This window comes from Pteropus alecto, unplaced genomic scaffold (genome assembly GCF_000325575.1).
Source record: "Pteropus alecto unplaced genomic scaffold, ASM32557v1 scaffold39, whole genome shotgun sequence".
Classification (NCBI taxonomy): Eukaryota; Metazoa; Chordata; class Mammalia; order Chiroptera; family Pteropodidae; genus Pteropus; species Pteropus alecto.
Genome location: NW_006443568.1, coordinates 1411151 through 1426985, shown reverse-complemented (window position 1 = coordinate 1426985; position 15835 = coordinate 1411151). Strand labels below are relative to the sequence as shown.

General features: G+C 37.5%; 1 protein-coding gene across 4 annotated transcripts in view; it reads right to left on the bottom strand.

Moving 5' to 3' along the window:
* Positions 1-3111: 3111 nt before the first annotated feature.
* The window catches only part of MEAF6 (MYST/Esa1 associated factor 6), a 16305-nt gene continuing 3581 nt past the window's right edge, over positions 3112-15835 (bottom strand). Inside the window, exons 4-9 of one of the 4 annotated variants that reach the window (XR_003043841.1) lie at positions 15748-15793; positions 9767-9959; positions 5956-5985; positions 5793-5850; positions 5135-5168; positions 3112-4647 (exon numbers count right to left, since the gene is read on the bottom strand). Coding sequence is in view for 2 of the 4 variants with exons in the window: in XM_015598950.2 (XP_015454436.2) it covers positions 4639-4647; positions 5135-5168; positions 9767-9959; positions 15748-15793 (282 nt within the window). In the remaining 2 variants the exon portion in view is untranslated. The other 3 variants (XR_001518018.2, XM_015598950.2, XM_015598951.2) reach the window with 3 other exon arrangements.

Below are 15835 nucleotides of genomic sequence, written 5' to 3'. Positions count from 1 at the left end.
AATCTAAAGAGAATAATACAGAAAGTAAATTTGAAGGCAAAAACTTGGAATTCTTAATCTGCAGCTCTACTCTGGAAAGCAACATTGGAGGTCAGTCATACCCCCTACAAAGTTTAAAGCTCCAGAAAATTCCATCTATTCTAGATAACAAATTACCCAAGTAAAATTCTCAAGAACTGGAGGAAAGGGAAGGGAAGGGAATAAAAATAATCTGAAAGATGAAATCTCAGTGAGATCCATGTGTTTTAACCCTTTGACATATATATACCTTTTGGCTCAGCAATTCCACTGCTAAAAATTTATCCTACAGGTACTTAATGTATTTGCAAAATGAGGTGTGTAAAACACTACGATACTATCTGAAATAGCAAAAGATGGGAAACAACGTTAACTCCATCAGTAGAGGACTGGTTAAACAAATTTTGGTACACACATGCCAATAGAAATGACGAGGCAGCTGCATATATAGAACATTCTCTAAGCCGTATTGCTAGATGAAAAAAGTGAGGGTATATCAGTGTGTGTCGTGTGCTACCATTTCTGTAAGAGACACGTGTATGTGTGCATATTGCTCACGTGTGTACAAAGTTCCTCTGGAAGGATACACATGAAACTGTCTCTGGGAAGAAAAACTGGTGGCTGGGGGACAGGTGGGCTTACTTTTCACTGACTACACTTCAGTACCATTTGAATGTATGTCATTTGCATATATTCCTTGTTCAAGTTAAATATTTTAAAGCCCCTTGGAGTATAGAAATAAGTTATGGGGCCAGGGATGTGGATCTGAGGAGGGTTGTACAGGCTAGAGGTTTCCCGTTTATTCCTGTACATGAACAGTTAAACCTTAGAGCATTTATACCTCCTCCATGTATGTTAAAACATAGTAACTGCCATTTATAAAGATAAAAATGGTCAAAAATCGGCAATTGCTTGTGGTTCAACCTAATATTTATTTATGAATTACCTACATGTGCTAATGAACTAATATTTAGGTATACTTCATAACACACCTCAGAGTGATGAACTAAATAAGGCTGAGCCTGCAAGTAAATATAAATGAAAGTCTTGATATGTTCTTCCCCTCCACCACGAGCCACCCTTCACAGCCTCCCCACTGGAGACGACTGCCCTCCAAAGTGAGGATCAGAATCAGCTCCACCACAGCCTCTCAGCGGTGAGAACTTCTCTGTGCAGAGCAGTTTTTCAAAGTGAAAACTGTTTCAAATCACAAAGCTTAGCACTTGTAAAATTCAGACATAATAACATTAGATTAACGCAGGAATGAGAGTCCCAGTCCTTTCTTATTCTCTGCATCTTCCATGCACTTCACCTTCCCGGGCACTGGGAGAAGTAAATGTGTACAAAGCAGCACCACCTGCTCTCTCCACATTGTACCCAAACCAGAGCACTGCCCTGGAGCTGAGCCTCATGCACGAATGTTTAGTGTAATAATGCCTCAGTAATTTGTAGTAAAACTGAGTGGCAGAGAAATCAGATAGACTATTTCAAAACAGCATACTGACTGCTTTCAAGCTCAGGCCACTTCACACTTGCTTGCATAGGTCGAGGTGTCGAGAATACTCTTTATAGAATACTTGCATCAACCCAGCACCCAAAGGCTCCAGCTTGGAGTTGGAAATAATTCTGATGCCTGCTTCCTACTCTTTCAAAGGAATGGATTTTCTTCTAAGCAAACAGTATAAACTCAATAGTGGGGAGAATGTTTAACCTTTTTGGTCAATTCCTTAAAACACTTCAAGACCCTAAAATGTGTAACAGCTTTGAAAGTCTATGCTCTCAGCCAACACTGGCCCTGTCCAAATTCGTGATGTTTCCTTTCAGTGCCTCCCCTGGACCCACGTAGCTTCTAGCCTTTTACATTGAGGGTCGTTCCTGCACAGTTGCTGTGGACAGCTTGTAGGGTCTGAGGGTATTTAGAACACTTTGAGTTTGAAAAAATTATTTCCTCAGCCGCCTGGAAGAGTATACTTGAGACTACCCAAGCAGCTTTGGACAGACACCATCCTCCCAGGGTGACAAAATATAAGTACAGTGTCTGGACTTTTTAAAAATGTCTTTACCAAAAGGGGCAAAGGACAACCTATTCCCATCTTAGAAGTAAGACTAAAGCACAGAAAACCAAATTTACACAGATGGCAGAAATCAACTAGCACGACTGCCCTCAGCCCTCCCATTCCCTCTTGTTCGTGTGGATTACAGGAGAGAAGGGAGGACATGTCACCAGTCATCTCACAGTGTAGTTTGTTAAAACAATTCATTTTCTGTCCCTGAGACCCGAAGCAAAGTACTGTTCCAAACCCAACTATCCTGGTGAGGACACACTCAGGAACTTCTTCAGGTTCTGGCCATCATTCCAGTTCAGGAGTCACTGGCGGGGGCTAAGATGGGATGATATAGGCCACCCAGAACACCTCTACCAACTGTTATTGGTGGGTACTGCTACCTAAATGAATGTGTCCCTCGGTGTTAGCACCTTTGTTCTTCTGATCAGTGACTTGATCAAAGCCATTGCCTCATCTTATTTTAAAGTCAAGCAAACTTAGTTTATAATCAAGGTTTCAAGTACCTGTGACAAGCATGGTAGGCAGATATCCCTTGGTGCCTTTTTCTAAACCACCTCAATGTAGGGAACCTAAACAATCTCTCAGGTCTTGCAAATCTCCAGTACACCTGGCCGACTCGCAGAAAAACTGGGAGGTTCCCCTAACTAATGATTAAACTTGAGAGAGAAAATAAATGTAAAGCAGCCTAGCTCTATGATCATATATATACATGGGTATATTCATATATAGATATGTTTTTTAAATAATATATCTTTTTAAGAGCAGTCCTGCTATATCTCTAGGACTATAATCAAATATCTTCGGTTTGCCATATACTTTCCACGGTTGAGAAAACCATAGGTATCCTACCCCTCTGTCCCCAAAAAGGAGACAAACCGACAAGGATACAGAATGCTTCTGCTTTTTACTGTTTCTAGCTTTTTTTTTTTTTTTTTTTAAGGAACAATCTAAGAAACTATTTCCTTAAAAATCCTGACACTGGAGTTCTGCTACCAACAACATAGCCAACATCTAAATAGCCACAGAGTCCAAAACAAAACAAAGTTTATTTGAGAACAAGAGTGAAAGCTTTTGCACATCAGACAAGGTAGAATTGTTCTGATAATAGACACCACCCATATTCAGCTCTATCAATATTATCACAAATGGAACATTTTTTTCTAACAAAGATATGGGCATAAGTAAAGGACTATGACTAAAGAGTCAAACAAAAGGTGAGGCCCCAAATCTTATCTCTTAGACTCATTCATTACAAAGGATGTAAATCACACCATCCTGTCTCCTAACGCAGTGGTTCCCAATCTGGCTTCCTATTGGAACCCTGGGGACTCTTTGAAAGAAATGCCCATAACTAGATTGTATCCTAGTCAAGAGTCTCTGGGGGGTGGGACCCAGGCATCAGTATTTGTTAAGCTTCTCAGGTGACTCCAATGTGTAGCGAAGGTAGACCACCACTGCTCCAGGCAGGTAACAGTCATCAGCGAGTTCCTCAGTCCGTCGCTCCCACGAGGAAGGGGCATCTGCCGGCACCGCTGGCTCTCGTCCCTATCTTTCACTCTGCTCAAGAACTCCATAGGTTATCAGCTCTGGGTACAACTTTGAGTCTTTCCACATGCCTTAATGATTTTAAGAGCAATATTTGATCAGGCTAATACCAGCAAAGAGAGAAAAGATGGGCAAGGAAAGAAATTTCCATAAAGCATGATACAAATAAATAAGTGAAAACACAATCTCAGGTTTAAAAGTAAAGCATGAGAAGGCAAAGCCTGTGAAATTTTATTTATACAAAAGAATAAAAATATTTTAAAAGGACTGATTTAAATTTATGTCTTTCAGCTTTCCTATTCCTCGAACATGAAACTGCTTCCGACTCAGAGATTTAAGATAGGTAATTATTAAATAAACACTTTTTACCTTTCCCCTGCAAAAAAACCCAAAGGGTCAGGTTCCCCATTTAATTATGGTAAACCAGGCTGCTCTCAGGTAAGCATACTGGCAACTCCGCAAAAAGGATCATCAGCTACGTCAGTGGGAGGTATGAGCTGTACAAAGGCATTACAAAAAGTCCCAAAAGAAAATAAGATGGTAAAAACAACAATAGAAAAATGATAAAACACAAACAAAATAAGAAAACTTCAGGTATTTACAGCCTCCCTCTGAAATGTGACCTCTGTTCTACTTTCAGCATAAAACAAAAGCAGAGACCATTTCTCGATGAGTGTCACACAGGAAGCTGGTGCCAGCCAGTTTGGGGGAGACATTCATTCCAAGAAGGGAGAGATTCAGTTAGCAACTTGCTGGGATTATAACCATGTCTTGGTCTTCCTGCAGTTCTGTTACTAAAAATGACACAAAGTAAATGATCCGACGTGGTCTTACGGAAATGACTTCTTTGTCACCACATTTCAGAACAAACTACTCAGAGTCACAGGCACTGGGTCTGGGAAAGCAGAAGTGGATGGCCATACACTCAGGTGAGGGATGTTTATCTTTGTGAGGTCAGAGGAGGGAAGCAGGGCTCTAAAGCCTGGAGGCTTCTGCACTAATGAGTCTTCTAATAGTCCTAAAGAGAGAAAAACAATGGCCCAATTAATTCTCAGCAGAACATTGGTTTAAACTTTTAAAACAAACGAACCTCATACACTCTGCTAGGGGATTGTTCTGTAGCTAGTGATTCCATTTTAAATGTAAAGTACAATATTTCACATCTGAAAATGGCCTACCTTCTGAGTCCACCGGGGGACTAAAACGCCAACTCTGCCCAAATTATTAGACATCCTGAGCTCATCAGTCAGAAAAAAAGCTAGTATTAACAATTCATTATTTAATCAAAGGGAAGTTTTCTTCAATAAAAATGTACAAACCCTCTCTCCGAAATATTTTTTAAAAAGTAAGTAACAGCTGAAAGCTGTTACAGAGGGACATCCCAGATTTAAAAAATTTAGAGATGCAACCCTAGATTAGGGACACTCAAACTCTGAAGACAAATACATTTTTCTAATCATCTACAAAATTACCAGCCTCTCTGAAATGTTCCAACTGATACTTACGGCTCGTGGTTTTTTGTTTAACTTCAGATCAATCCTGTATAGGAAAGATAAAAGATATTTGCATTTTAATTTACAGAAAAAGAGTTGAGAATCAGCTACTGCATAGGGCACAAGCTATAACAAAGACTATTTGGTTAAGTAAAATCCACATTCTTCATTAGACTATGTCATATTTAGTTGTTTATCCAGATATTATTAAACAGGTATTTAAAAACATGAGCAGATACTCTTTGCCAAAAGGCAAACATAGGTGACTCAAAAAGAAATATATAGCAATTATAAAAGCCATATAATTTTTTAAAATTATTCCAAAATTATATGTTAAAAAGATTGGATTAAGAGGGCATGCTCTACATTAATGTGTTAGCTCTGTAACTATATCACTGATAATCACTGAAACACATGGTGATTAAGAACAGGAAAGAGACTAGGAGTTTGTATTTCTGGACATGAAACACAAAAGAAATTAAAACAAATTTCAATTTTTAAATCTTTCTATAGCAAAATATCAAGATCTTAAACTATTAATCTCCTTATGAAGCAAAGCCAGAAAATCAATTTAAATATGAATTAAAGAAGTTATCTATTTTAAAAGCAATTAAAATGCATAAAAGTGAAGTTTACTTAATTTTGCTGAAGTTATTAAATAAAATGTTACCTCCATCACGTTTTTCTGTTTTTAAAAAAAACTTCCCAGCCTAACCTAATATACATACCTACAATTAAACAGATAAACTATGGGTTAGAAAGGTCTCAAAAAGGCATATTGGTCTCTACATACTAAACAACACAGCACAAATACTAATTCAAATCAAACTTACTCAAAGTCATAATCAAACATGCCAGACGGGCTGAGGGGCAGCATTTGAAAGGAAGAAAGCAATAGACATTAATATACTAATTGAATACATTAGTCGATTAGCCACCCTAACAAGGTTTGTAGAAACAAAAATCAGCTTTAAGAATCTTAAGCCATAAAGTTTCAAACATCAAAGCACCAAAGATTTTGTGGTTGGGAGATTCCCTTCCCTCTATGGTTTTCATATCAGAAGAACAGACTATGAAAGGAAAAGTTATTTCATTAGAAAACTAGATACCTGCAGGCCTTGTATTAGCTGTCAGATTCAGAGTTAGAACTTTGAAAATATTTAATTATAATGACAAATATAATTAGGACATTAGAAGAAATAGAGAAAGAAGGGTTTAGTCAGTCATATAGTGAAAGGCGCTTTGAAGACAGAACTAACAACTCAGCAAAACATACTTGCACTAAAATCAAAGATAAAAACATTATACATTTTTTAAAAAAGAAAAAACATTTTGCAACTTTTAACTCAAATTATATGTTCTAGTCCTGTCCAGGGAACATGGTAATCCTTGTCTACAGCATTCATCCTAGAAGCCAAGGGTCGAATGAATAAACTTCAGTGATTGGTGAGTCTTGTTCCAGAAACTGCAGAGCCTGAACGGTGATGGCAGTTAACTGTTTGTGTCAGGGCTACAGGTATGGAACACCAAAGTCTGCAGCACCCCTATGAAAACAAAGGAAAGTTGATACCCACAAGCACCCAAGCCTCAGGGATCTGGATGGGAGTAACATGAGAAGGAGACCATTTGGGGCCATCACTGCTAACAGACTGTGGTCTGGAGAGACCCCCCCAAAGCAAACATGAAGCCCGAGCATGGCACCAGCTCCTTAGATGGTTCCAGTGCCTTTTGGACTATAGACAGATGGTAAAACAATATGCGAAATGGCTATCTTTTTCTCCTAGCCAATATTTGCAAGAGTGAAGCTGAAAGAAAGCTTAACTTCAATAACCTTTATGCGACAGTTTCACTCATTTGGGAGTGTACAGTTAGTGTGAAAAACAGCAACTATCAAAAATTTAACTTTCGGCTTCACTTATCTTTGTTCATAAATTAAAGTGGACTGTACCTACTTAATGAAAACTTCACAAACTACCTAGAAGAATTTTAGAGTTTGGTATAGTAGTTTACCTAAAGAAAAAGCTGTAAGTTATTTCAATTTTTTTCTTTAAAGATACTGGGACTTATTGTTCAGATATCATGTAAAATATAAAAATTCAGAACAATGTGATCATTTATGAATGCTAAAAAATTATTTGATAAATTATCATATTCCTGAAAAGGACAACTTCGAAAGTTATTCCTTTTTGCTAAAGTACCACATTTGCTTCCACTTTGCTTTACTCACCACTAAACAGTGCCTGGCACATAGTAGGTACTCAGACATTTATTGAAATAATTTACTATTGACTTGATCTGACTTTACTGTGGCATGTTGGAGGAGAAACAAGTACTATACTGGGTGCAAACTTACAAATGTGTACAAAATGCTCCACCCTCACCTCCACTCTGTCAGACCCACTAAGACAGGGGTCCCCAACCATGGGGCCGCAAATCAGTACCAGTCAGTGGCCTGTTAGGCCATACAGCAGGAGGTGAGCGGCGGGTGAGCCAGCAAAGCGTCATCTGTATCTGCACCCGCTCCCCAGTGCTGGCATCACCACCTCAGCCCCACCTCAGCTCATCAGGCATTAGATTCTCATAGCAGCACCGGTCCCTAGTGCCAAAAAGGTTGGGGACCGCTGTACTAGTGGTCAAGGAGGCGAGGAGTTTGGGCCAGACACATTTCCTGACTAAAGATGTCAGGAATCTGAGCCCCTTAAATGGTCACTGAGGTGCCACTCAGGCATACTGAACCTGTTTTCCCAAGAAAGAAGGCAAACCAGCCCCACCCTGCTCCCTGGGGCAGGCGAGTGCCTAAATCCAAGAGAGAAGCCCGGCCAGATTAAACCAGAGAAATGACCACAGGACCCTGTTTTCCAAACAGAAACACCATTTGTGAAAATAATAACTAACACTAGAGATCTTTAAAAGTCCTAGTATTTTTCTGGAAGGAGTTAGCTTCTAGGGCCAGGAGAGAAAAGGGAAGAAAAAAGTACTGTTCCTATGAAAATCTACTAGAAACCTGCAAGAAGTTAAGTTCAATGCCTAATACCATTTTATCATCAGCTGATCATGTTGCTAAGAAAAATAAAGTATTATCTGAAATAAACAATAGCTATCTAGAGTCTATTTGTATTAGTAATAGAAAAAAATGTTCTAGAAACTTTCATGGAGTTTCCCCCCTATTCTAGACACTCTGAAATAAGAAAAGCATCATAGCTGTAAAATGAGGCAGGAGTAAATTTAATAAAAGCAACACAGAGCATGACATTTAATTATCTTGACAATTAAAAAAACATTTTTAAGAGTATGGTACTCTGCAATTGCTTGTGATAAGCTAGCATCGGTCCTATCACAGTGATCAAATGATATGTAGCCTTACAAAAAAGAAAAGATATGTAATTTTTGCTATTTCTTCCTGCACTTACGAGATTGGCATGGTGATCTGTGGTTTACCGAAAAACGTTAAGCAGCAGGCCTTAGTCTATTTGGAGGAAATATTATTTCTGCAGTCTAAACACCACTACCACTGACAAGAAAAACTCTTAAAAGAATTAAAGAATCAGTTGATGCCAAGGAGGCATAAACCAGTTAGTTAATTCTATATTATCCCCGTGTGCCAACAATTTAATACCTTGGAGCTAACAATTTAATACCTTGGGCGCATGGAGGAATATCCTACAAGTTTACAAAGGAACCCAACCCAGAAGCAAACTGGAGGACAGGGAACACCGCCCCAGATGCCTCCTTTCATCTCTTCAGCATGCAGGCTCCCAGGAAAAGCCAGCCTCTGGACACCTGGTTTCCGTGCTTCCCAGAAGGTCTGAGGCCAAGGCAAGAATTCCTCTCCTTGGAAACTATGCGTTACCCTCCCTGAGTGCAGCTGTATAATTTCCAATTATCTGAGTTAATAGGCTCCATATCATCATACAAACCCCAAGCAGAGTGAATGCTAAAATCCTCTCTGGGTGACACCTGACCTCTCTGTCCACTGATGTCATTCCTATCTCATTACGCACTGCAAAAAAACACAGTGGACAAATGTTATCTAGGAAGACACGCTCACATCTTATAGACTTTATACTGTTCCTCTGATATCTGAAACCAGCATATTGCAGAGATACATAAAAAAGAGAGATCACAAGCAATCGAAAAACTTGGATTTAAAAAGAAAAGAAGGCATGTCAGATTAGTCCTCTCCACACACGAGGGAACAAGAGCAGGCAGGGGTCAGGGTGAAGAACAAAGGACTTGATCCCACTGTGTAGCTTCCCAAAATGACTAGTGGCATTTTTCAAATACTATTACACAGATTCCATTTCTATTTCCCCTTTCCCACTTCTAAAAAAAAATCTAAATTCACTGTATTCAACAAAGTTTTTATGGAATAAAATTCTTCTACACTAGAAACAGTGAGAAGGCTGTCCTCCTGCATGGTTACACTGACGTCCACCAATTCTTCCCTTAGAAAGAGAAAAATCAGTCTGTTTCATTTGGGCCAGCAGACATTCTTCCCAACAGCGACAGAAGGACTGAACCAATTCTGAAGAATTTTTATTCTAGTAAAGTCCCTTCACAGCATTGGTCTTGGAAGCTGTGGGCGGTGGGGTCGGTTGGGGCCTTAGGGGTTACGGGGTGTGGGGGTTGGTCCCTGCCACTGACCTGTGCCGGTTTTTATTCTTTCGTTTTTTATGGCTGCTGTGATGACTCCCTGAGGAAGTAGAAGAAGCAGCTTTCTGAGGTTTCACCCCCTGCACAGATCCATCCAGATCCTCAGGGTCCTCCTGGCTAGGCTCATTTTCCTGATTGTGGAAGTCTGGAGAAGTATCACTTTCTGTCCCACTTCCTGGTTCCCCTGGAGGGAATAAACACAAATCCCCAGAAATATCATCAGAATCCCTCAGGTACTCTGTCAGTCAGGAGAGATCTTTTTGAGCATTAATATGTAGAAAAAGACTATATTCCTATCCCCACTGACCATACCTTCTAATTGACAAGATACATACAGTCAGGCATCAAAATTACCAGAGTTCCTGAAGAACATGTAATCTTAAACAGTGTAACCAGAGGCAACAGATCTAAGGGAGATGGGATCACACAACCTGGATAACCTGCATAAAGGTTATTTAAACACACACTACACTAATAGAATTAATAATTATACAAGAAGCATTACTGAAAACAGGTCTTTGGGAGGTGAAGGATGATCTTGAGAAAACTTCCTATGGCTAGCTCTGGTTCCTTCCCCAAACCATACAGGAATCCAGCCCTTCTATCAAGAAAAGGGACCCATGAGGATAGCCTCGTTACCTGAGTTACTCCAAGAAGACTCAAGAATATTATTTTTTAAAATAGTAATAATACTCTTCAGCTGAAACATGTTCCCAATTTTGAAACATCCCTTAGATATTTTAAATACGCAGCTTCAAGAATAATTTGTATAAATATACATATTTTAAGAATTATATATATTTTGATAAATGTATACTTTTTTTTTCCTGAAAGGAATTTCTTGAAACTCTAATAGATAAAGATGGAGGACGACTTTCACTTTACTTTGACTGCTGAAGTATCCTAAATATGTAGCTTTATCTGTTTCTAAAATTTGTCAAAAGGGGTTATGTGGACAGCAGGACCAGGGGCCAGTTTTCTTTTTATGTCTTTGTTTTATAAACTGCTGGGAAGAAATTTCAAATTGAGTAAGTAGCACATGGATAGAAGAAGTAAAAGAGGTGGTCCCCCAAAAGCAAAAGAAACAGAACCAGATCTCTAAAATCATGAAACCCTATTTCTGGACACCTCATGAAACAACAGAGGGAGCTCTAGAATTATGCACCTAGAAAAAGTATATTGACCAATCCGGCTCTTCTAAAGTTCAGGAAAAGAGATTTCATATAAAATTAGCAAAAGAACTTTGAAATTTACTACATCAAGATTGTGTGGCATTGGCATAAGAACAGACATACAGATCCAGAGAAGAGAATTCAGAGTCCAGATATAAATAAATCCTTAACATACATGATCGATTGATTTTCAGCAAGGGTATATTGACCAATCTGGCCCTTCCAATGCTGACGGGACAAATCTATTAAAAGATATTGATGAGCAAAATGAGCTATTTATTCATTTGGGCCACATGCTATGGGAGCACTGAGTAAATGGATGAGTTGGTCATATTCTATAAGGTAAGCACATATGTGCATACACACGTATGCAAACACATACAAAACAGTGTAAATTGAATCAAAGCCCTATGAATGAAGTAACCACCTATATTACCTCTCTTAAAAGGTAACAACTTAGGCAGTAATCAATGTCCCAAAGTACTGATATGGATATTAAGTATCATAGAAGTCAGAGAAGAAAGACTGGATTATTCAGGAAAAGCTGCAATGAAGGGGTGAAATTTAAACTAGACCTTGAAAAATGATAAGCCAAAATAAGTACAAAAACAGCACAAGCAAAAACATAGAGGTGAGAAAACACAAAGTATATTTGGAACAAATGAATCAAATAACATCACTTCAACAGAGAGCTTGAAAAATGAGAGGTGAAATAGAATGACAGATTAAGAGTACTCATAAATGTCAGATTAAGGGATTTTATCTAGAGAGACAGTATCAGGTGATGATTAAGAGAACTGACTTATTGCTTAACCTTTATGGGTGTTTCCCCATTTGTAAAATAAAAATTCTTTCTTTCATCTCTTATGGACCAGGCACTGGACTAGACACTGGGGCTACAGCAGTGTTCCCTATTTTCAAGGAGTAGCTTTAAGGATTAAACAAGATAATGCAAGTAAAGTGCTTAGTGTCCGGAAAACAGTTAAGTGTTCAAATCTCAATATCCTTGAGATCTACAAGCATGCAAGTCAAATTCTAAACAAACAGTAAAGACTAGCTGTTAGCAGGGTATCATAACAAGGCGAAGCTATCAAGAATGTCTGAGTAGAGAACTGACATATAATGAATATTTACTGAGTTCTCTATACAAATCTGTGTTTTAGGATTATTAGGCTAGAAGAGGTTTATAAGAGGGACTGGAGCCAGGGCGACTAGATGAAACACTGTTAACATACAAAGTGAGACACAAAGTAAGAATAATTTTCTTCCTTGGCTCGTGGAACCAGAAGAAGAGTGATGGCAAAAGGGGTGGGTGACAACATCTCAAAGTGTACCAGCTACTCAGTCAACCGTATGGTGCTGCCACCATGGAAAGACACATAAGTTTGTTTCTTACTGACATAAAAATATGTAACTCATTTTTAGAGCAAAGAACATCAGATGTTGATTAAGTTTAATGAGTCTTCAAAATGACACACTCTACTTATTAAAAGAAAGAAATAGCTATTATATAGTGCCAGTGCAATAACTTCTGATCAGCACAAAAAGTTTAAAGGAGGAAAGGAAGATATCCAGAACAACAATTCATGCAGTTATCTACTTACCCACTGGAATGATGTAAATGCTGAGGAGAGATTTGGTTTGATGAAAGCTTCAGAGGAGTCCGGTAAAACAAACAGTAGAGACTGTGCTGATCCTTTAAAGGAAACTGGATAAAATCTGCCTGTTTTGTTTTTCTTTTAATCTTTTAAAAATTACATACAATACTTCACTAATCTGCATAAAATTCTCCTTTGGGGACCATGCTAATCTACTTTATCATGTCTTAGCCAAGGAAGCACAAAGTAAGGCATTTTTTAAGAAAAATTTTCAGAATAGTGTGTAAATAAAATGCTGAAAGTACAAAACTCTAAAATCTTTGAGAGCTAAGAATATGCAAGTCAAAATTCAAGAAAAGAGTATTCACTTTATTGCCACCAAAGATCAAAAACAGAGGTCATTCCACAATGTCTGAGACACTAAAGAGATTCTTTACAAAGGAAAAGAAATGAAAGGCAAGGCAGATCATTCTTCTCATGAAATTAAAGCTTTGTTTAATCACCTGGGTCATCCAGGGATACCCAAGCCCCAAACTGAGTTTAAAGAGGTCCAAGCACCTAGCAGAAGCAAACGAGTCTTCCCTGGAAGACAGAACTTTTGTTCTGTCCTCATAGTATTCCACAAAGACTTTTAATAATAATGAGCAGTACACAAAAATAACCAAACATACAGGGAGATAAGATTTCATGAGTAATGACCAGCAGAAACAACAAACAAAAGCAGGTCATTAAAGACTTCAGAAATTGATATGAAAGGCTTTAGAATAACTGTGCATATTATACTTAAAGAAGTAAAAGACAAGTTTAAAAATAACTACCAAAAAAGCTATTGAAAAATTACATAGCAGATATTTAAAGTAATTAATTAGAATTTCTGGAAATAAAAATGTAATAACAGAAGATTTAAAGTCAAGGGAGGGTTTAACATCAAATCAGATTCAACTGAAAAGACAATGAGGAACTGGTAGTCCAGAAAAAAAATCACTCATAATGCACCACAGAGAAAAAAAGAAGATATAGAAGAGATAATGAAAAACATAAAGGATAAAATTAGAAGGTTTAACATACATTTAACCAGAGTATCAGAAAGAGACAAGAGAAAACATAAAACGAATGCAGTATCTGAAAAGATAAGTTAGGAATTTTCCAGAACTGATTTAAAAAAACACCAAACTGCAGTTCAAGAAGTCCAGTGAAACCCAAGCCAGATGAAAAAAATAAAATAAAAAATTCATACTTAGACACATTGTAGTTAACTACAGAAAATCAAGACAAAAATAAAATCTTAAAAATAGCAGAGAGAAGTGGTAATGGAGGCGGTGAGACAAAATGCAATAGGAAAACTTTAAAGGGGCTCTGACCATTTGAATTAATGAACTCCAGTAGTTATGTAATTCTGTATACCCTATTACAAAGAGAATTCAAGGCAGCTTAATGAGACTCTTCTAATAAAATCCAATAAAATAAATTTAAAATGAGATAAGAAAAGCAAAGAGGAAAGTAAGCTGGATGTAGTACTAAGATTCAGTCTCAAAATATATGCTATAAATTCCTATTTGCTTTCTAGAGGAGAACCACACATTTGGCTTTAAGCATTTTAGCAGTCAATTATAAGATTTTCACTAAAAAAAAAAAAAATAGCCCGTCAGGGAAAACAGTTATTCTTAAAGGAGATGATAATGAGAATGATAATAACAATTGTAACATCTTCTTACAATGGAAAGATACATTTTACAAGACCAAATGCAACTATGTAGGGAAGACCAAGGTATACCAGTATGATGTGTTGCAGAGGTGAGGCTCAATCTAGGAGGAAGATTTTAGGGTAATGGATAGTCTGCTTATGCTCCATAAAATCTTTAATACATAAGTATTTGTTTCAGTCAAGCTTCTGAAAGCAGTGGCTTGAAGAGTCTTTTCCTGACAAGTACTTAGGTGTAGCTATTCTGTGTGAATAACTGAGTAGAGTCATATACTAACCTATCTGCTAAGTCAGGGACAGGATAATAGGTTCTTGTGAAAACTGAGAAGTCAGATATCATTCTATCTCAACTCACAGGAACGAGATCTAGAATATTCCTTAGCCAGTATTATTACTCTACAAAGCAGATAAAATGGCTCTATACTCTTAAAGTGGCATTAATTGAAAAGAAGTAAGATTTAACTGACAGTCATAGCAAAAGAGAATGCAAAAGGACTTGGTACAACTGATTAGGCTGGTGAAAGAAGTAAAGATGTCTACAAAGTTTTGAATGAGGGAGAATAGAGATATTGTAACAGAAAAAGTAGGCAGACACATTCTAGAAGAAACAGAATAGCTCAGTTTTAGACAAAATGTTTGGGTTTAACAACCTGAGTGGAAATGTCTAGAATGCATTTTCTAGAATTTTCTAGAAATATATGACTAAAGCTCAAGAAAGGGGTTAAGGATAGAGCTAAAAATTTAGAAATCTGTACATAGACATAATAATTGAAGTCACTGAGTAAATTCCCAAACTACCAAAATCCCTTTTCCTCAAACTACTGCCCCAATGCAAACAAAAGAACTGGATCCCACAAAATATACCATCTGAAAGAAATAGAAAGCCACTATACAAAAAGCAAGTTGTACTTCAAAGTCATCCAACACACTGGGAGAGCATCCAAAACAGCTACACAGAGTATGACTCAGAAAGATAAATGCACAGGTCTATATCCCCTCACTAGAAACATAACAGAATTAGATTGTATGGCTCACAAACAGAGAATGCCAATTTCTCTACAAAGTAAATACTACCTACTCTCCATTTTATATTTAGGAATACACAGGTACATTCTGTTTACAGGATCAGAATTTCCTAAGAATTATTAAGTTTAGTACATGGAGATTTATTAGATATGTCTGAAATCTTCCATGATAAAATTTTTTTTAACTTTAAGAAAATTCCCTAAGACTTATCGGAAGTGAAGATATACCTTTGCGTCTTTCAGCAGCTAACATCAACCTTCCTGTGATAAAAGAGGCAGGAAGGAAGGACATGATAATTTCTTTCTCATAAGAAAGACATGATTAAAGATACGCGAAAGGATTACTAACTTCTAGAAAGAAAACCCAAGAGTAAAAGAGATGCAATCTTCAGATAATACAGTTAGATAGGAGTTAAAGATAGGAACTATGGTAGCTTCAAAATAAATTGATGAAAAAGTAAAAACATAAACTTACTCTTTTCAATCAGCTGGTCCTGAACTCCTGCCAAAGCGCTTACTGCCTAAAAAAAAAAAAGAAAAAAAAACACTAGTTGCTAGAAAAA